The 21,393-nt window shown below is 31.7% G+C and overlaps 1 protein-coding gene across 3 annotated transcripts in view; it reads left to right on the forward strand.

Moving 5' to 3' along the window:
• LOC117122453 overlaps nt 1-21,393 on the forward strand; it is a 49,656-nt gene that overhangs the window by 19,412 nt on the left and 8,851 nt on the right. For all 3 annotated transcript variants that reach the window (XM_033268036.1, XM_033268034.1, XM_033268035.1), the window contains exons 4-5: nt 1,755-1,990; nt 5,466-5,658. In XM_033268036.1, the coding sequence (XP_033123927.1) occupies nt 1,755-1,990; nt 5,466-5,658 (429 nt within the window). The remainder of the gene's footprint in view (nt 1-1,754; nt 1,991-5,465; nt 5,659-21,393) is intronic.

Genomic DNA, 21,393 nt, shown 5'->3' on the forward strand with positions numbered 1-21,393 from the left:
CAGCATTCTCTGTGTAGCCATGATCATTGTGAAATTTACTGTAAGACTTTAAACAGAGAGGAAGTTTTTCCTGCATTCCCACGGGATAATTATGCCCGTATTACGAATTACGAAAGTATCCTAATGACATCGGGATGGCAGGTGTATAATTTAAAGTGATAACTAACAGTTTGGTAAACAGGTGTGCTAATTAGGAATTTAATTACCTCTTATTTAAACGGAATCAGTTGTCGGGAAATTATACATTACTTAGGAACGGAAATCGTTTTTGTTTTTTATGAAATATTAATTTATTGTTCAGTGCTAACCTGCTAATGTTGTAATGTTCGCTTTTTAAAAAATACCTTTTTAAGAAAGCGGGAAAACATTAAAATACACACATGATTATGTGAAGCACTTTTGGTCATGCCTGCTCAAATGTTGAATTCTGTTTACAACTTTCAATTTGTATAATAGAAAAAATATTCATAATCATTACTTATAGTGTTCCTGATGCAAAAAATATTTTAAAATAAGATATTATTTTTTGTAAATTTACAGTGAATTATAAAAATATTAATAATATTATAGTTTTAAATTTTTTGTTGCAGTTCATTTTAAAGTTTCATTTCCTTATGTATTGATTGCATCATTTTCCATTCATGTATTTTTCAAAGAACATACTATTTACTGTTTAAGATCAAAGTCATGCCTGAATGAGATTTTATGAGCGGATAATCAAAAGTAGTAAAAATGAAAGCATCCGCTAATAAGACCACCTAAAGTATTGAGAATAGACTGTGGTAATATAACCGGTGACGTGACGTTGTTATGACGTTACCTGCCTTACTACAGGATATACATGCAGACACGATCGCTATCTCGGAATTTACACACCGTGTCTGATTATCCAAAGGGTCACTCGGAGAGCACATAGGAAAGGGATGATTTCTGGTAAGCCATGCTCTATGGATCTTCACTTATCGCGATAACCCTCCTGCGACAATCGCATTCTGAAGGATGTTCCCTGTGCTGCTGCTTCAAATTCTCGATTTCTTATCAGCAATTTTCTCAAACATTTTTTGGCCATTTTCCAGCCAAAGTTTGAATGGTTGATACAAGGGGAAAAAAGCCAGCAAAATAATTAGAGTTACCGGTATTATACATTACCATTTTATTATTATACTGTATTATATGTTTAAAATATATATTGTAGTTGGTCACATTGATAACCTACTCAAATATTGCGATTAATTTATGCAGTTTATGTAGTGGTACAGTTGGACAGAAAATAGATTACCTTTTATTTGCATAAGGTGATGTCATCTAGTGTAATAATGTGAACATATTTACAAATTATAAAAAAAACAAAACAAATATAAACCAAGGCTAAAATGCATGTGATAAGAGAAATAGTTACTGCAAGTTTAAAGTCAGAGTCTGGAAGAAAACGTTTTTTTGTTGTACAACTGATTTTTCACGAAAACCATATTTGACGAGAAACTCGGGAGTGGTTAATGAGATACAGATTTTTTAATGTTTAAAAACTGGGGAGGGGGGAAATTGTTCCTTTTATACTACTGTAGCAATTTGTGCAAGATGAAAAGAAATATGTATATCATGATTTAAAGGAAGGATTGATTACTTGTTATAGGAAATTGCAGGGTTTTTAGAAAACTGTCAACAATTTGAAATGAAGAACCTAAAGTGAAAGGTGATTATTTCTTTTTTTTTTTTATAGAATTTACAACCGTGTTCTCTTTTTTTTCCCACAGATGTTTGGTAAGATAGAGTGGACATCGAGAAGTAACGCATTGCGCCGGGGTATGATAAAACTCTTCTCCAAATCACATTACAAGCGCTGGAAGAATGAGATAAGCACGCTGGAAAAGATCGCATTTGCAGGAGGGCATCCTAATGTATTAACGAAGTACTGGCATTCTGATAACCACAAAACAATTGTTATTGGCGGTCCACCAAGCACACAGTCGAGCATCTTGGCAGTAGAAAGGTAAATTGTTTATACTCTGACTGAACACTAATTAGTTTCGTTACTCATTATTGCATCACTTTAGTGGTACTAATTTACCTTCATCATCATCCGTCACATTTGTTTGTGGTTCTTTGTCAGATATTTCATCAGCACATGCTCTTTGTGTACTGGATACAGTACACCATGTATACATCGAGCATATTATAATATCACAATGCTTGCAGTTCGTAAGGGAATTGGTACAATGTAGGAACAATACTTGAAATCTTTATCTGTGTTAAGATATATAGGAAAAACATTAAATTATAACATTGAATGTTCATATAGGCCTAAAAGATTCCTTCCACTTTCAATTAGACAAAGGTTAATAAAACAATTCATCTTTTGCTAATTACGCTCGTCGCTGCCTTGAGATCTCCAAACATAAGATATATGTATATGATGGATGGTGACCCCGAAGAGTATTTGTGTCTTTATTTTTGCCTATCTTCCTATCCATGTCAGTTTTGTCATAAATAAATATACATAAAAATAAATAAATAAATAATTGATCTTATTTGCTAAATAAGAAAACAAAAACTTTTTTCCAGCCCTCATCTGACGATCTTTAAAAAAAAAAGAAGTTCACGAAACAAGGTATAAAAAAGTCTTGCCTGAAAGACACCGGTTAATAAAACAATTTAACTTTTGCTGTTTTGAAAATAAATAAGACTTTTTGTAATATTTATATCCATTTCTAAAAACTACTTTAGGTGCTTGAGATAATATAAATGCAGTAGACAGTGTGAAAAATAAGTTACCTAAACAACGACCACAATAAAAGATTGTCAAATAAATAATATAAATCCTAGACGCATTACAGAGAAACAAGGGAAAACTGTTATTAGAAAGAATATTAAAACAGTATTATTATTATTATTATTATGATTATTATTATTATTATTATTATTATTATTATGATTATTATTATTATTATTATTATTTATTTATTTTTTAATTAATTAATTAATTTTTTATTTATTTATTTTTTATTTTTTTTATTTGATCATATAGTATTACTATTGCATTTGTTAATTGATTGAATGCCATTTAAACTTGTTTTTATTTTCAATGAAAAGCAAATAATTTGGATGCCAAGTTAGCATATCAAATATTGGATGTTAGCTCACATACACTGCACAGTATCCTTCACTTGAAATGTTTCCAAATACATTACAGATCGTCCAGTTGTGTTTCTCAATTTTAATATAGATTAATAATTGGGATCAATTCTGCTTTAAACTCAAGTTCCCTCCTTGATTTAACCGAGGACTTTATCTGAGAAAGAAAATGCAAACAGAATTTTTGTTGGCAAACACTCTTTAAATTAATTACTTGGGATGGTGGGATGGAGTACAGATTAAATGCAAGCTATAATGAAAGTTGTTAACTTGTAGGAGTATTAATCTTATTTAATATAACAATATTGTGAGTATTACTAGCAACTTATAGTCATGCCTCTAAAACATAAGTCACTGAAACAGTTTAAAATAGTTCTCTTTAATGGTGAGGGAATGAAATATTTAAAAAATAAGCACAAGTATGTGGAATGCATTCAATTTTGGCTTTTCTCAGCATAATGCACAATATATAAAATATTGTCATCATAATATTATAATCAACACCATCATCATCAATCATTATCGTCATCATCATCATCATCATCATCATCATCTTATCATTGATATCAGCAACATCATTATCGGCATCATCTTATTATTGCTATCATCATCATATCGCATCATCATCATTATCATTGTCATCATCTCATCAATGTTTGTTGCCCAAGCAGCCACCGATCAAAAATCTAGGGTCTGCTTTCTATATTTTTTGCAAGAGTTCACAATGCTGAAAGTATGAAAATGACACTTTAAACATGCAACATAACCATGGATTTTAGCCTACTGTAGTGATTCCCATTTTACTAACCAATTTGACCTGTATTCATTATCATCGTCATCATCATTGTCATTACTAATATAATATGATGATTTTTATGTGCATGACCGACGTTTGCAAGCGCATTTTTAATGAAAGGAAATAATTTCACAAGGATGTGGTTTTTTTTATACAGAAAAATTAAAAAGTAAAATGTATGATCTGAAATCATAAAAGAAATTTGACTGCATTGAAGGCTTAAAATTGTCTGGAAAGTTCAATATTATTTTCAAATAAAATATATTTTATATTAATTCAGTAATAATATATAATTGAAATAAAATTGATATTTGTTTCATTTATCCTTTCTAAACACAATGTGTTTTCTCATAAAAAAAAAGAACTTAACTACGCCTCGTCATTTCCCTGTGTGTGCACCCACCCTTCTCCCCCACCCCCAACACATCGCAGGGGCAGATCCAGAAATGTCCGAAAGAGGCCACAAGGGGCCAATCGAGAGACAACAATATCCTAGGGGGTCCGGGTCCGGATTAGAACCCCCTAAATCCACCCCTGTGTACATTCCTCAGTAATTGTTTTACATGCTGCATCACCTTTATTTCATAGGAAGTGGAAATATAGGCCTACTGGTAATGTAGATATAGACCTGTTCTTTCATTTTACTCTATATGTTCACCTTCATTATGGAGAAATAGGCCTTGACAGTACCCACCTGGTCCCTCTATGTATATACCTGTCACTGATTATCTATAAAAACAATCATCTTACATCAGGCAAAACTGATTGGACAATCCAGCAACGATTGAACGTTGACGGACAAAGTTGAAAATCATTTCATTCACTACCCGAGGCAGTTTTGTTTCAAATTTGTGCACGGTTGGAATTCCGGCTAGTCTCGGAATGATTAAAACACCGTTGAGAGCAAATACTATTTGAAATGAGGAAATAAAAGATTGATTAATCATAAATGAATTTATGATCAAATTTGAATTAGACGTTAGTTTTGAGATGAGTTTATTTGATTGGTCGGCAATGGGTGGTATGTGATGTTGTTTGCGGTATTTGTGCTTAGATGATTTTACTCTGGTCTGGTATGTCGTGGTTCAACGCTCGTTCGTTCATTTTACCCAGGTGTTCAAATTTGATGATTAGTCAATAGTGATTGACAGCATTAACTTGCACCCGTGTAAGAATTGATAGAACACTTTATTTCTGAATTTTGCTGGCTCTTTGCTCCCTATTTTTGGTGATGCATTGTAAATTTCATACAAAAACTTCCCCATGATCTAGTCGGACTTTTTAAAACAGATTCAGTACATTTTTAGTTGGTGATTTTAAAGATTATATCAATAATAATAAGTAATATATAAGATCTAAATGAAAGCAAATATATGCTCTATAATCCTTTGTTTATTGTTATTGTTTGTAAGATCTTGTTTACATACCATGAAAGGCCAAATAAAAATATTGATTGATTAATTGATTGATTGATTGATTGCTTGACTGATTGAGTATCCATCATTTAGTGATATATCAGCATTCTTTCTTTTTCCAGATATCTATGTACACCAGTATTTGAGTTTGGAAATCTACGTAATTTGCTTGAAGAATATCAGGGTAAGCTGACGGATACAGACATTCATAAGATAACCAATCAGATTACAGATGGCCTCTGCTTCTTGCATATGAGGAATATCCTGCACAATAGAATTCAAGCAACAAACATCATGATTGGTGGAAGCTTAAAGGTAAATTGATCAACCATACCTATTTTTTAATGTTTAACAAACTATAGAGAAAAACTATTCAAAATATTTGTCATAATTATTACCATCTTCAGTCCTGGTAATCTACCTAATTATTATTATTATTACATATTTTCATCATAGTATTATAAACATTTATCTGTACAATCATCATCTACATCGTCATCCTATTCATCGTAATCATAGTATTGTCATCATCATCATCATCATCATCATCACTATCATGATCATAATCAGCATCAACTCGTCATCATCACCATCGTTATCACACCACCACCATCATTATCATGTCAGCATGTAATGTAATGTATTTAAATTTATATAGCGCTTTATACCAAAACGGTCTCAAAGCGATTGAGGTGTGAACTAGCCCCTGCAGTAACTTGCTTTTCCCCTAAGGGTCTCTTTGTGTCTGAGCTACCCAGTAAACCAGCTCCAGCTACTTTCATCTGTCCATCATCTATCTCCCTAACATTTCAAACAACTTACTACAGTATTATCACCATCCACACATTAGGAGAGCTGTGAAATTATAAATATAAACATTCAATTAAAAAAAAAAAATGAAATTTTGCTACAGTATTAATATTTTATTATCTCTAATTTAACTGCTGTCATTAATATTGTAAAATATATGACCTTTTTTGTTATAACCACAAAAATGTTTACCTGCCCAAAAAAACTGCCCCTTAGTGAGCTTGTTGGTGAAACTATATCCACAAGAATGGAAGTGCCTTAGGGAAAATAAAATATTGTGATTATATTTCGATACTTTTGTTTTCATTTGAATTTCTTGAGGCTCACATCACCTTCAATTAAGCTTAATAACCTTTTTTGAAAATATTTATTGTTCATATAATGAATTTTATTTTGTATGTTATTGGTTCTGGCATAAATTAAGAAGAAATTTAAGAACTCAGTGTATGTAATTTTCGGAATAGCTCAAAGGATTTTCAGAAACCATGGGGTCCAACGATAAAGTTTGAGATAAATCAGAGCGTATGAAATAATTTTATAAAAAGTGATGCAAGCCATCGTGATTCATTTTTCATATTTCAAACTTAATTTATTTTCAAGAAAAATCTAGAATAGAATCTGAATTCACTTATAAATACTTAGGTACCAATTATGTTGAGATTAAACAATCAACTTATATGCAGAGATTAACCAATCACAGTTTCAGAAAGGATTTACTTTGATGTTTTTGAGGTCTATTGTTTTGTAATATTGTAGTATGTAGTATTATATTGTAATCAAATGAGGCTTTACATGAATATAGTAGCTTCTTTGGAGTCTTTAGTTCATTGTAGACAGACATCGAGTCGAATAGAAACATAATCATGTTGTATATTATGTCTACCACTGATGCGTGAAATTAATATTTTTATACTCAAGAGATGCATGTAATTTATTGCCTACCCTACTGAGTAACATTAATGTTTTCATTCGTATACCTGGGTGAAAAATTATAATTTTTCAATTGTTCATTCAATTCAAATAAAGATTTTTCCATTTTACAATGTTTGAATGGAACAGAAAAAACCTTATTCTAATAAATTGATTAATTTCTCTTGTTCGCTACAAGACACAAGAACATAAGAATTCCACAGGAAAGTAATAATGGCAAAGCCAATAAAGAAACATAGCATATCTTGCAAATTATGAATTTCCCGATATATTAATAGAAACTATAAATATGAATATAGTCATTTTGTTCATTCATAATAATACATTAGTTTGCAACTCATTAGTTTTGAAAAAGCAATTATTATAGTTGTGAACCATGCAAGATAGAAATTAGTACACAAATTTTAGATTAATGCATGAAAAATTAGGTCTTGTAAAGGCTAGAATGCAATTTTTGTAGCTACTTTAATAATGAAAATTATTTGAAAGAATTGGAATTGGAAAATAACATTAGAGCAAAATTTGATGACATCAAAATTGACATATAATTATTGTAATTGTTAATAATTGGGCAATAATTATTATAGCCATTAACTGTCACCTTATAATGATCACACAAACTTTTAATTTATGAGTGCAGCGTTGGGTAATGAAGAGTGATTGAGATCTTCATCTAGTTTTGGTACCTAGTGATTTATATTATAAACTTTACTCTTTTGTCAATCATGAAAATTATAGATAAAAGGGTAAAATCAATACTATGAATTTCTGAAGTCAAAAAGTATAAAACAGTACATAAAAAAAAACTAATTTTGTTTAAAAAAGTGCCACTAAGAATTAATTTGCCCCGGAGAATTTGAGTCATGTGATAAAATCCAGTTCGATTGTGTGTCCTCGTTCTAATTGAGACGTATGTTGACTCATGCATTACGAGCTCGTACATGCAGCACGACCACAAATGTCTAGTCTTACTTTGAAAGCCCACAAAAGTTAGCATCAGCCCTAATTATCATAATGTTTTTCAAAAATGTCTGTAATGTTATACTAATCGGTTCTATATATAACTCATTACTAAGCACCTGTTAACTTTTAAATACATTTGTCTTGTTTTAAACAATAATACGGAATTTAATTGACAAGGTTCATGAGGGATTGTGGGTAGGCATGACACATCTGAGCAGTCAGTTTATGATTGATTGAAATTATTATAGTGGAAATGATTAAGGCTTTAGTTATAACTTGACAATATTGTGTTATAATCGAGGGATATTGAGAGACCTAAGAGGCATTGTATAGGGTTACTCTATAGACCCAGGGTAAAAACCTAAAAATAAATTGGATTTATACTTTATTATGAAGATAAATATTTTCAGATTCAATTTTATTTGTCCAATATGGAAATAGCTGTGAGTACTTTTTCGGGTCATTAAAAATTTTACTAAAAACATTTCAGCATGATTCTATTATATTTAAATACTTGTGGGTGTTGAGGTATTATTTTCCTTCATAATTTAATATTTTATTTTTCAAAAGCATACAACATATAAAACATAGTAAAAATAATGGAAAAATATTAAAATATTATGTATATTTCAACATTTTCATATTATGTAGAATATCTTTTTTGTGTGTTTTCAATATTTTTGTCGTGATGACCATCGTAATTGTCATCATATTTGCTGTTTTCGCCATCATGATTGTCATCATCGTTATCATCATCATCTAATATTTTCCACATTATCATGACCATTATCACCATCATCATCACTTATATCCTCATCATTATTGTAATCATCATCATCATTATTGCTGTCATCATCAACATCATCATCATTATCATCGTCGTCATTGTTATTGTCTTATTCTTGTGAATTGAAAAATGGTTACATTATTTGTGGGGACAGACACTAAACCAGTGGGTTTAAAGTTTGCATAGTCCTCCCTCTTAAGTTTTTAACTTGTCTTCTTGTGAATTATTGGCATTGTACTGTATTTATAATTTTTTTTATTTCTTTATACATCTGCGAAGCAATACAATTTTCTGTATTTTTACATGGCCAATTAAAATTTATTAATCTCCTTTCTAGATTTTCCAAGCAATGGTCCCTTCTATATTATAACTAAAACTTAGAATTCTGAAACTCCATTTTTGGAAATAGAAAATCTTTACAAATAATGTCAATTTATATTTTGACATTACCATTACTAAGAGGATTAAAAATACAAACCCACGCAAAATAGTGATCTTAATTCATACTTTAGATAAGCAGTCTACACGTTAAGCTCCATTTTTTTTACTACATCAAGTACGTAATTCCATCTTTAAAAATATGTTTTGCAATCTAGGCCTATGTCTATTTCAGGTCCAAAACCATGAGTTACATGTGACTAAACAGTTTCTGTTTTATTTTTGTTATGTAAAAAGTGAATCGAAGATTTTTCTGTCTGTATTCAGCCCATTAAGGTTTTTATATACTTACTATATTTTATTTATTCTTTAGTCATTCTACAGATGCCAATAGACAGATCCTCCATCAATATTGGACTCAGTATTTCAAATCTTTATTCTGTCATCTTTATAATTTATTCATATTTACATTGTTAATCAAATTTAAAAAAATTATGATACATTCTGACCAATCAGAATGTATGTTTCTTTAATCAGTGTCAAGGCATGGGTATATTCTTCTATTGCAAAGCCTTCTGGGGGCAGATGCAGGATTTGGCGGTACAGGTAATTAAAAGTCCACACTATGATGGTCAGGGCTAAGGTGAGAAAATTTCGAGAGTATGGACCTCTAAGTGCCTGGAAATTTTACTCTCATACTTTTAAAATCTTACCGGTACTATGTTCATAATGAAACAAATAATATATTAAAACAATACCATGCATACAGCAGTTATTTTTCTTAATACAATTTGGGGTTGTGGAGGGGATGAGGTGCAACCGCACCATCTACATTCCCTCAGCATCTGCCCATGGCCTTTTGGAAAAAAACAATAATAAATATTAATCTTTTGTTATTTTTAGTATTATTTTTACATTATTGCTATTAATATAATTACTGTTTTTGTCAATATATAAGAAATGCACAACAGGCAGTGAAAGTGAAATATGGTTTAAATTTCAAGAACATTAATTTATTCTACATTACGTCTGGGGAAAGTTTCTGAGCACCCTCTTAAAAATTATTGGAAATCAACAGGAAATTAGGCGATCGTGATTGAAGGGTTAAAAATCATTCAATTGGACATTTGCATCCGTGACTACCAACCCGCAAGTCTGTTGTTTATGTATTATTCCCAAAATGAGTCCATAGTCTGAAATTTCAATCCGACTTCCTTTGTGCATTAGAATGTTATTTTTGCCTATTTGCAGTGAATGTATTCTTTAGAGAATAGTTTTCAATTATATTATTTTAAATCCATACATATTTCCATACATATATTAAAGTGTCTCACATTCTCTTAATATCCAGTGTGAGATTCTTCACACTTCCTTGCACTGTTTTGTTTCCAACTGCAAATCTCATGCTATCGTTAACATTAAGTCTCATAAATACCATCTAGTCCAAGTGTCACATAGTTCAAGTGCCTAAATGGAGTACAACAAGTCTCACACTGTAATGCAGTACAAGTCTCATACTGCCTTTAGTACAAGTCTCACATTGCCATCCAGTAAAGTCAGATTTTATTTGGAATTGCTTTAAGATCAGCTGGACACATTCAATGGTACATCCCTATACATAAAAAAATATACATAAAACAGAGTGAAACAAATAATACAAACATTTACCAAAAAGTTTCACTGCCATCTAGTACAAATCTCATTGTCATACTGGATCTCATCTTGCACTGTGGTCCTGTAATAAGACTCTCATATTAATTCTGTCTAACTCACATCTGCTCACATCACCTAAAACTCTCACATTATTTTTCATCTATTGGAAGTTTCACAGACTTTCTTCCAATGTGATTCTAGTGCACTAAGATGTCACCTTACGCTCTAGAATTTTTTTTTAATCATTGGATATCTTGGGTTTTCAATTATTATTATTATCGAATGTCAATTTTTGAGTCATTTTTGTAAAGCTTTGCCCTAGGAACTCAAAATCATGTGCTGTCAAGACCGTAACAAGTGTATTAGGAACATCATAATCAAATCACATGGTGCCTTCTAAGCAACTGTGAAACAATATCCTCTTTGTATTTGGAGCGTTAATAATCAACAGTGATGTTTAATATTTTCAAGCGTTGTACGCAATTTACGAGTAATTATCAGAGATTCATTAGACCTGTAATTAAGGTTCGAGCTGGTTGATTATTGATTTTTTTACATAAAGGAGCTATGAAACAAGATATTCACAAGAAAATTAATAGTCTTAAGTAGGTGTAGTGTAAATACCTAAGTAGTTTGCCTTATACAAACTGCACCTAAATTAGTTAGCTGGATATTTTTTATGGTTTTATGGATTGATTGATTGATTGATTGATTAATAGTCAATCGATCAATTGATTAAGTCATATACTACTATATATCTAATTCTCTTAATTATATCCTTTTAAAGCTCATTGCTTTTACCTTCCATTTGTTCATTTTTATTTATTGAAATTTGTTCTCCATCCAAACCCGCTGTTTGTTGCAATTTCTAATTTCGTGCAAGCACCAAAAACAATCAAGAATCAGAATTTTTAACATTTTCTGGTGATTGTATGAATTTCTGCAAAATATCAATCACTTTAATCTAACTGAAAAGTATATCAAAATTATTTTTTGGAAGCTGTTTTCTCTAAAACAACCGGATATCCAATTAATTGCTGTGAAGCAGCCAATTCATATTCTTGACAGCAATTCGACCTCTGAAAGGTCATTGTTTGTCAAAAAACAAGGGCCTAAGACGACTTAAAAGCGGAGTTTCCTTCTTTCGTTCTGCCAGGTAAAATCAATTACTTTAGGCGACGTTTGTAGACTAACCAACACCTACCAACGTCCGCATGTCGCGCTAGCCTTATACTACTCTATGCCTAGACTAGCTAGGATGGTATAGGCCTAGCCTTGAAGGGACGAAGGTCCCAATGAAAAACAACGTCGCTCATTGATAGCTAACATTGTCTATTCAACATCACAATAATTCATTATTAGACCTATAGTTGTTTTTTGAATTGTACTCCACAAATCTCAGCCGATACCTCGCACAACTCGAGTAACGTCTCATATCTATTGTCGTGACGTCATAGCTCGCTGGCTCATACTTGCGATGTCTCGCACTTGTGATCAAATAACACGCTGGCTCGCACTTTGGCAACACTCTTTAGCAATCAATCAAAAATTACGACGTTGTTACCCAATGAGAAGTGTTCTAATAAAGACAATGGGTCGTGTCTCATATTATTTGTTTTATTTTTATTATTCATTATTTTCACTTGACTAGCATAAATAATTTTGTTCGAAGAACATTTATATGCAGTTGTACTTCGCAGCACTTCACTTGCAATTTGCAATTTCTAGTTAAAATATTCATAACTTCACCAATACTAACAAATTTCCTTCAAATAAACACTGAAGAATTCATGAATCTAATAAATACCAAAAACTCTATTTTGGCCAGAGCCAGTCACAAAATGTTAAAGCCAGCTCTTTATAGGTATGGGAAGATGAGTTATTTTGACATCAAAATGAGTTTAATTAGTTTATTGTGTATAGTAAAGCAGTCTATCTTTATCATCCCAACACTCCTCCTTCCTATGTTTTATCATTAGCACGAGTCCACCAAGAAATTTAGAGGTTTGTTTCTGATTTAATTATGTCGAAAGCCACTCAGGACTTCAATTGTGTTAATCTAGAGTGTAATCATGGAGGTATAAAAAATATATACCTCCATGTTGTAATATACAGTAAATAAGCCTGCCGTAGATTTTGACTAACTCAACTTTTAGGTAACCTAAGGTTATGATCTAGATCCAAAATCTGTTTATCCCCTAAAAAGTTACATTCACTCATTCATCAGCGATGAAAGAAATAGTAGATTGAATTTAATCACTCCACCGTGATTAAATTGTGCTTTACAACAAAGAACGCAAAGAGTAAATAACAGAGTATTTGATTGGACGCGTAACTAATCTAAAATCTGATTACTTAAGGGGACTTGTCATGCGTACTGCTAAGTAAGCTGAAGAACTGATGCGTGAGAGTGTCAATGTAATCGCATCTGTTATGAAATTAGTCCGTCAATAAGAACAAGTGCTTGTTGTTGGCTGAAGCTTTAAGATTTCTTCAAGATATATTTGTTGATCGAATCAGAAAGGCTGATTGGTATGAAGAAATCTGAAACTTCTATTGTTCTTGTCAGCACTACCATAGTCGTCGGAAGCTTTGCTTTATTTATCTGTTTAATTAGGAATAAAATTTTAGCTACAGTATTATTTTCTTTCATGCATATTCAAACTTTTAATAATATATCATATAAATTATTTATTTAATTTGTTGTTGATTTTAATTTTGTCATATAATTTCAAAAGTTATCTAAAATTAAATCTATTCCCTACTTCAATACATTGGCTACATCAAATGGATTTAGGAGTGGACTATTTTAATTAACGCTATTAACGAGATTTAGTTTGAAAGCTGTCAACTTCCGAAGCTGCAGTCAAATATGATAATTGCACTTTCCTGATTGTGATAAGAAATTAATAAAAATACTTACATCAAATCAACACAACTTTACTACTAACCCTGTAAATTTCAAGCCAGGGAAGACCCAGGTTAATTAACCCAGGGTTGCCCTCTAGTACATTAGTGGGCTTTCAATTTCCCTGACTACATAACCTTAGAATCGATTCACTCACTCGTTTAATACCATTCTACATTCTCTACACAATTAGATTCGGCCAAACTGCATCCTAAAATAAAAGCGACAAGAGATCAATGTTTGCACATGCTCAGATGACTTCTTAGTGCAGTCAAAACTCTCTAATATATGCAGTGGAGGCGCCAGGGAGGGCTCAGGGGAGCCATTGCCAAGTAAATTGCTCACTTACTGTCCTATAATTTTTTTTATTTCTTTATTCTTTTATGTACAAGAAGTGATATGATTTATAGACAGATTGCAATTTGATGGTGGTTTGAACCTATGTCGTAATCCTCCACGGAATAACTGGAAATGGGGATCACAACTAATTCAGGTTTTACCCACTTTGCCTGTCACAATTGAATTTGCCCTTGTCTAACCAGGTGATAAAGTTTAATACCTAGCCAAAAGGGGTAACAGTTGGCTTCTGCAAGGATTAAAGAAATCATCAGTTTCTTAGTCATACATATTTTGTGTGTTTTTTTTAAAACTGTACATAAAGGCCTATGGTACTGTATTCCAACAGCTGTCAGAAAATTGTACAGTATGAGATAGAGTAAGATATGGTAATTGGATTGGCGGTTAAAAAGTTGCCGAAGTCATGAAATCTTTTTCATACAACATAAACTTTTTTTCCTCTGATTAATTAAATAATTGATTGATTGATGGATTTTTCATTCACTGACATGTACGGTATATCTTCATTCCAAATTTTCATTTTATGTAGGATGTGCATTTGATAGAAATAATTCTCAATTGAGAATTAAATATGTACAGTAGAAGATGGTTAATATTAATTTTGTAGGTATACCAGTTCTTCATCTAAAAGAATTTTGAAATACCCATTATGCTTAATCTATGTGTGATCATAAATTTATCACTCATTCATCAAAAAACCACTTAGAATTATTATCAAATATAAATTTTTTTTTTTTCAAACATAACAGGATTATAACAAATCAGGTGGTTGTTAAAGCCTGTTTTTTTATATGGTCCTGTTCAAAATTATACTAGGGTTACAAATATTATACGTCATATTTCCAATATTTTAAATGCGCACTAAATATTTATATTTATCTTAATTTATATAAGAAAACTGGAAAGATCAAAACATAAGAGTGATAAAATCAGAAATATGATTTAAGAATAAAATAATAATAGTTTATATAATATTAATTTATGATTGGTTTTTAATAGAAACTATGATGGATAATACTGGACATGCACAAAATGATCCTGCTTCGAACAGAACCATTGACTCAAAATGTGTTGTATGAGGATCTAGTGGCTTAATTTTTATTCTACAGCATACCCTCCTCCGACTTGGGGCTTCCCCCTCTGTTTGTGCTGCCCGCCAAAATCCACTCGCACACATTTATCAGTCACCCATTCAAATTTTCCAATGATAGTGACTATGTAGTACAAAGAGTAAAGTGTTATGTACTCAACTGAATTACTAAAGCAAATGCTAATACTTTGATGTCAATTTTTGATTGGTTTTTTTATAAGCATTATTGTACTATACATCAATTCTGATTTATTTTTATCAATTTAATTAACTCTAGTTTCATATTTCTGAGTCTGAATATAAATTATGTTTCAAATTGTCCTCAGATATTGTTGATAATATCATTGTCATGCCATAAATGACATAATAAAAGCGATACTATCATTTCTTATATGGAATTCATTAGAAGTGGCTCATATCCTGCAAGCCAATATCCAATCAAATTTGCTGTGATGCAACACGTTTACACTGTCTGGAAATTTTCAGTTTAGACCAAAAAATATTGAAGATCAAGGTCCTGTTTTTTTGCAAGAAAGGGGAACCCAAAATACTATATTGTGATTTATAAGTAATGATGACAATAATACATGACAACAATGTATTGTAATTGTACCTTATTTTAGTAATGACCGATGGGTCTAAAGAGAAAAAAAAATGTAACTTCCAATTGAACGAAATTGCTATTGTTACTTCATTGGTGTGTTAACGTCATCTTCTAACCTAAACACAATGTTCACCAATGATATAATAACATTCGTGTTTGTTAGGTAGTTATCATTTTTTTGACAAAAATGGGAAGGATGGTAGTTGGTACTGAACAATAGAATTAGGTCATAGGCCACTAATTAAAGAAACATAAATAAATTAAAAGAAAATGCCAACTGTCTGCCCCCTGATTTCAAATTGTCAATGTGCTTGGGCAAACAATACCCTATTAGATGAGACTTGTATATATCTTGTTTAGCGAACCCACTGCCTGCCAATAACGAAGATTTCAATTTTTTTTTTAAATAGCGCATCTGTCAGCCCAAAAAATGGAAGTTTCAGAAAAAAATAAGAGTTTTTCTTAATTTTATTATGCCCATCACTGCCTTGAAATCTCGAAAAATGTGATATGTATATTTCTTCCTAATTATATAAATTTAAAGCATTTTTAACCATCATTACTACACTGTTTGCATTCACCAATAAGATTTTATTTTTATTTTCTCCTCCATCAGATTATTTTTGGCAAAACTGTTTGCTAAATATAAAAACAATATTTTTAATTTTTTTTCACCCTCCTTTAACGATCTTTAAAAGACCTAAGTTTTGAGTACAAACAATACAACATAACTTACCCACAGCTTGCTTTTATTATCTTGTTTCTGTCATTTGTTGTGTTTTTCTATCATATTAATACTTTAAAACACAGGTGATAATCAAAATATTTATTGACATTATCTTCTTCATTTTTTTAACTATCAGTTATTCTGTCAGTGCTTCTTGTGTTTTATTATCTTATAACAAAGCCACTGTTTGGAACATTGAGTGTTTTTCACGTATTGACTACCTTGGCCTCACGTCAGTGACTACTGTTCAGCTGTTCTGACACATTAGAATATCATGAGTAACTGAGTTGTCATGGTAATAATTTAGAATCTCTTCTGTCCTTGTCGTTGATCTTTTGGATATGTCCAGCAGTATGATTGGATCATGTTCTCATGAGTCGTACATCTAGTTGGTTCTGGTTCAGCACGGCGACAGTGCCTGATCTTACAGTGGTACCATTATAACAAACCACAGTTTTAAAAACTTTTTGTTGATATACGTTTGCCTTAATTTTTTATTTGTCCAGCAGTGTAATTGAATCATGTTCCCATAATTTGTACATAGATTTGGCGCCAGTTTACCAAAGTGACAGTGCCTGATTTTATCGTTGTACCATCAGAACCAACCACACTTTTAAAACTTTCTTTTAATATATGTTTCCTTTTTTTTGACTGGTTTTTTTATTTGTCCAGCAGTGTAATTGAATCATGTTCTCATAATTCGTACATAGATTTGGCTCCAGTTGACCAAAGTGACAGTGCTTGATTTACAGTCGCACCATCAAAAGCAACCACTCTTTTAATACTTTCTTTTAATATGTTTCTTTTTTTTTACTGGTTTTTTATTTGTCCAGCAGTGTAATTGGATCATGCTCCCATGATTCGTATATTACAGAGTTGGTTCCAATTTACAGTGGTACAGTACCATTTGAACTTTCTTTTAATAATATATGTTTCCATTATTCCACTATTTTTCATTTGATTGATTTGATTCACGCACATGCAATGGCGTTGCATAGTTAATAAAATGGGGGGTAAATCATAAACTTAATAAATGATTGATGATAATGTATGGCAATATTTTTTTGGGAGAACTGGAAAAATACATTAATTTGGGAGATGTTTCCTCCAGTGGGCACAAGAAATTTCAATAGTAAATATGTCACTGTAAAGTCATGTACAAATACAGGGCATGACAAAAAGCATTGATCTGTAACCTAGCGATATGTCCTACTCTATCCAGAATAGCATACTGTATTTTTTGTGCTTAATCCCACTAAGTACATAGGACCAACAGCTTAATGTGTAATCCTAAGGACCAGTCAATTTGTCGAGTGTTGCACTACTCTCTAAATGTTTTGCTCAACAAAATAGTTAAACATTTAGTCTACTCATTTTCCATCAAAAAATAACAAGAAAAATATATACTAATATTGCCAACAGATTACAACATTGATAGGCTATGTAAGTTGAAACACTGGTAACACATTATTGACTAACTTATATAATTCATTAAACTTTACAACCTGAACCTAACTGAGTATTAACAGAGACAAAACTCTTCATATCTCCATCTCACCCCACCCTACAAAACTCCACCCCACAAACTGATTTAAAAGGCTATACACTGTAAATTTTGTTTAATTTTTAGTAATGCTCTATTTTGTATTGTAGGTGCAATATTAAAATGTTGTTACTTGCCACTTGTGCAATTATTTTTGACATAACCTCTTCATCATCCAATAAGATAAGATTATTTGATTTGGTTCTGAAACTGAAACATTAACTAATTATAATTTGCTAATTTTGTATAAAAATTTCATATGTAGGACTTCACAGTGTTGTAGCTAGACATGGACCTAGATGAACAACTGTCATTCTGTTATTAACTGTTAAGCAATTTTAGTGTCAATGTTTTTTCCCAGTGAATTTTCCAGTGAATGTAATTCAAAAGTAACAAGTGTAGGTGTTTATATGTGTTAGGCTACTGCAAATAATTTATTATATACAAGACTGACTTATTGCCAATGAATAAAAATAAGTTAAGTATAGAGTTTGGGTTTATGAGCATTCAAGAAATATACTACAATATATAAATAAACTATAAAATAGCTGTTTATAATTTGGTATAGAAACATCTTTTTGTGTACACTGATACCCTGCTACATAAAGTCTCTGAAACCTTCAAAAATTTGATCAAATATGTTATTAACTACAAACTATGTTTTTAATGATATACAGTTACTATGCAATCTTAAAGCAGCTCAGGAGGAAAAAAAATGTTTATATGCCGTACAACTGGTTTTTCTAAGACACAAAATTTGACGAAAAACTTGGGAATGGTTAAGGAGATACAGATATTTGAATATTTTAAAAACTGGGTGGGGGGTGGAGGTAGAAAAAAGTGTGGTTTTATTTCTCTGGAGCCTGACCTTAATTAATTGATTAGCAGCCACTTTATGGTCTGCGCAAAAGAATAATATACGAACTGTATTAACAAGAAAAATATATTGGTATGGAGTAGCTTTCTATACAAATGTCAACACTTAGTCTAGAATGAGGGGTATGATTATCCCTTTTAAAATGAAATTCAAATTTTAATTACTAAAATATATTTAAAAATTCTTCTCTTTTCCTTAATTTCTTCACACTTGGCTGCACTTCTGAAAATTCTACTCACTTGTGTAGCCGATGTAGTAGATGTATACGTGCTCATTAACAGCTAGGATGTCTCATAGGTCGCAAGATAACTGCTTTAATAGAAACGTGTTGATTGTGTCAATGGTAATTTTACTGAGTGTTGAAACACATCAGATCAAATAAATAAATAGGTGTTGGATTTTGTCAAAAATCACAACCTTCAATCCCGCCATGTATTTTAACGATACTTAACCAAAAATAACCACAAAAAAAAAGAAAAAAAAACGAACAGTCGACAAATGCATCAAAATAAAATTGAAGTGACGGAACGGAACCAATAGAAACCTGAAGGTTTGTAGAGGCGCCATCTTAACTATACTTTAACTACATACTGATTACGGCAATATCTGAATTGTATGACTAAGTCATATAAGACTGAAGAAAAATGAGTAATAGAAATATTTATTGATACATACGCTTTCCTGTTGTCAATTGCTTTTTTATGCCCATAACTAAAATTCATTCAAGTTGGGAAGGGGGGTTAAGCTATGAAAGTCTTGGTCACCTAGGTGCCCTGGTGGGGGTCAAGAACTGTGTTGGGTCTGCTGGGGAATGACCCTTGCAGCTGAAGTATTCTAATATGTAAATGGTGAAGTACATTGTGTTTTTTATGTAAGAGGAAGGGGTAGTTTTTTTTTTAATGGGATTGCTTGAAAAAGGTGGTTCAAAGCAATAATAATTTGCATTTTAACTCTATCAACTGAAATACAAGGATAAACGAAACAACACTGAATCAGGGACCAATGTACTGTATCTGTGGAGCACATGCGCAGTGGTTACTGCCTGTAGCCAAATGATATGCTGCTCTCCCATATTTGCTACTGATAGTATTATACACACTTTTTAATATATCATTTTTTCCCAAAACTTCATAATATTAGGTCAGATTTAAGAAGTTCCCAAGCCATAAATCCCTGAGGATTAAAGTCTAACATCTGTATCAAGATGGAGTTGACAGCTATTTTTTAACAAATTCAAAATATCATAATATAACTTTATCACTTGTTACAGGTGTCCATGATACACTGAAACCAAAACAAAAGAAAACTCTTGAAAACTTAGCAAATACATTATATTCCAAGTGCTTTTTAAGATTCCCTATGGTTATCACACTTAAGTGAACATTTTCCAGGGTTTAAAGGGATCTTGGAAAGCCTACAAAATTCTTAGTCATCCTATTTATTAATCCAGGCAAAATTCCATTGGGAATTATATTGAGGTCACTGTTATAATACTGTATATCTAGAAGGAAATACTAGATCCACCTCTGATACTTATACTGTATATTTATACATGTATGTTTATATGAAGGGGTAACTTAATGTTTAAAGGCTTGTATGATGGATAAACTATAGCATAAATTTGCAGTACACCATATACTGTAGTTCTGAGAAAACTGTGTGTTGAGATTATCTCTACGAGTGAAGCTATAAGCGGCAACTTTTTTCCGTGCCAATATATGTGATTCTCCATAGAGAATGCAACATGAGGAGACACCCACGATGGGTCGTTGTTAATGGCAATCCGCTCGGACAGCCACCAATAATCAGGAGACAGCATCGCATTTTCAATTGCTTATATGGAACGGAGGTAGATTTGACAACTCATGGTCATATGACTATTAGCAGTGCGTACCTGACTTTTGAGGTCTAATATTTTTCTTACTCTGCCTTAGAGACTTCACTGCTTACGTATGTGATCCTCCTCTTCTACATTGTAGAGCTGGAGATGAAAACCTTTTCAGCACTTAACAGCATTAAGTGTTCACAACCAACTTCGGTCATCAAGTCGAATGTTTGTGAGAGTTTTGTATATTTCGTCTGTATGGACTGAGACAGTTTGCCAAACTTCTTGTGCTCTGATGCTACCATCCTATCAATCTGCAGTTTTATTTTTACCCCTCCTATTCACTTGTACTGTTGTGGAGTTTAGGAGATCATCTTTACTCACAAGAAAATGTTATTCTCTGACTATAAATCATTGTCTCATCTTACTCTTCTTATTCATTTATAACATTTTATAACATTGTACTGTAGAGTGTTTACATTTACATTGAATATTCAAACTTTAATCTCTTTGTTTTGACTTTATCCCCATAAAGTGAAACTATAAATCGAAACTAAAATTAACCCTGTGGCAAGCTCTCGTCTCTAGAGGGCTTCAT

Source organism: Anneissia japonica, unplaced genomic scaffold, assembly GCF_011630105.1.
Source record: "Anneissia japonica isolate Jap-2015-1 unplaced genomic scaffold, ASM1163010v1 scaffold275_len1219475_cov178, whole genome shotgun sequence".
NCBI classification, from domain to species: Eukaryota; Metazoa; Echinodermata; class Crinoidea; order Comatulida; family Comatulidae; genus Anneissia; species Anneissia japonica.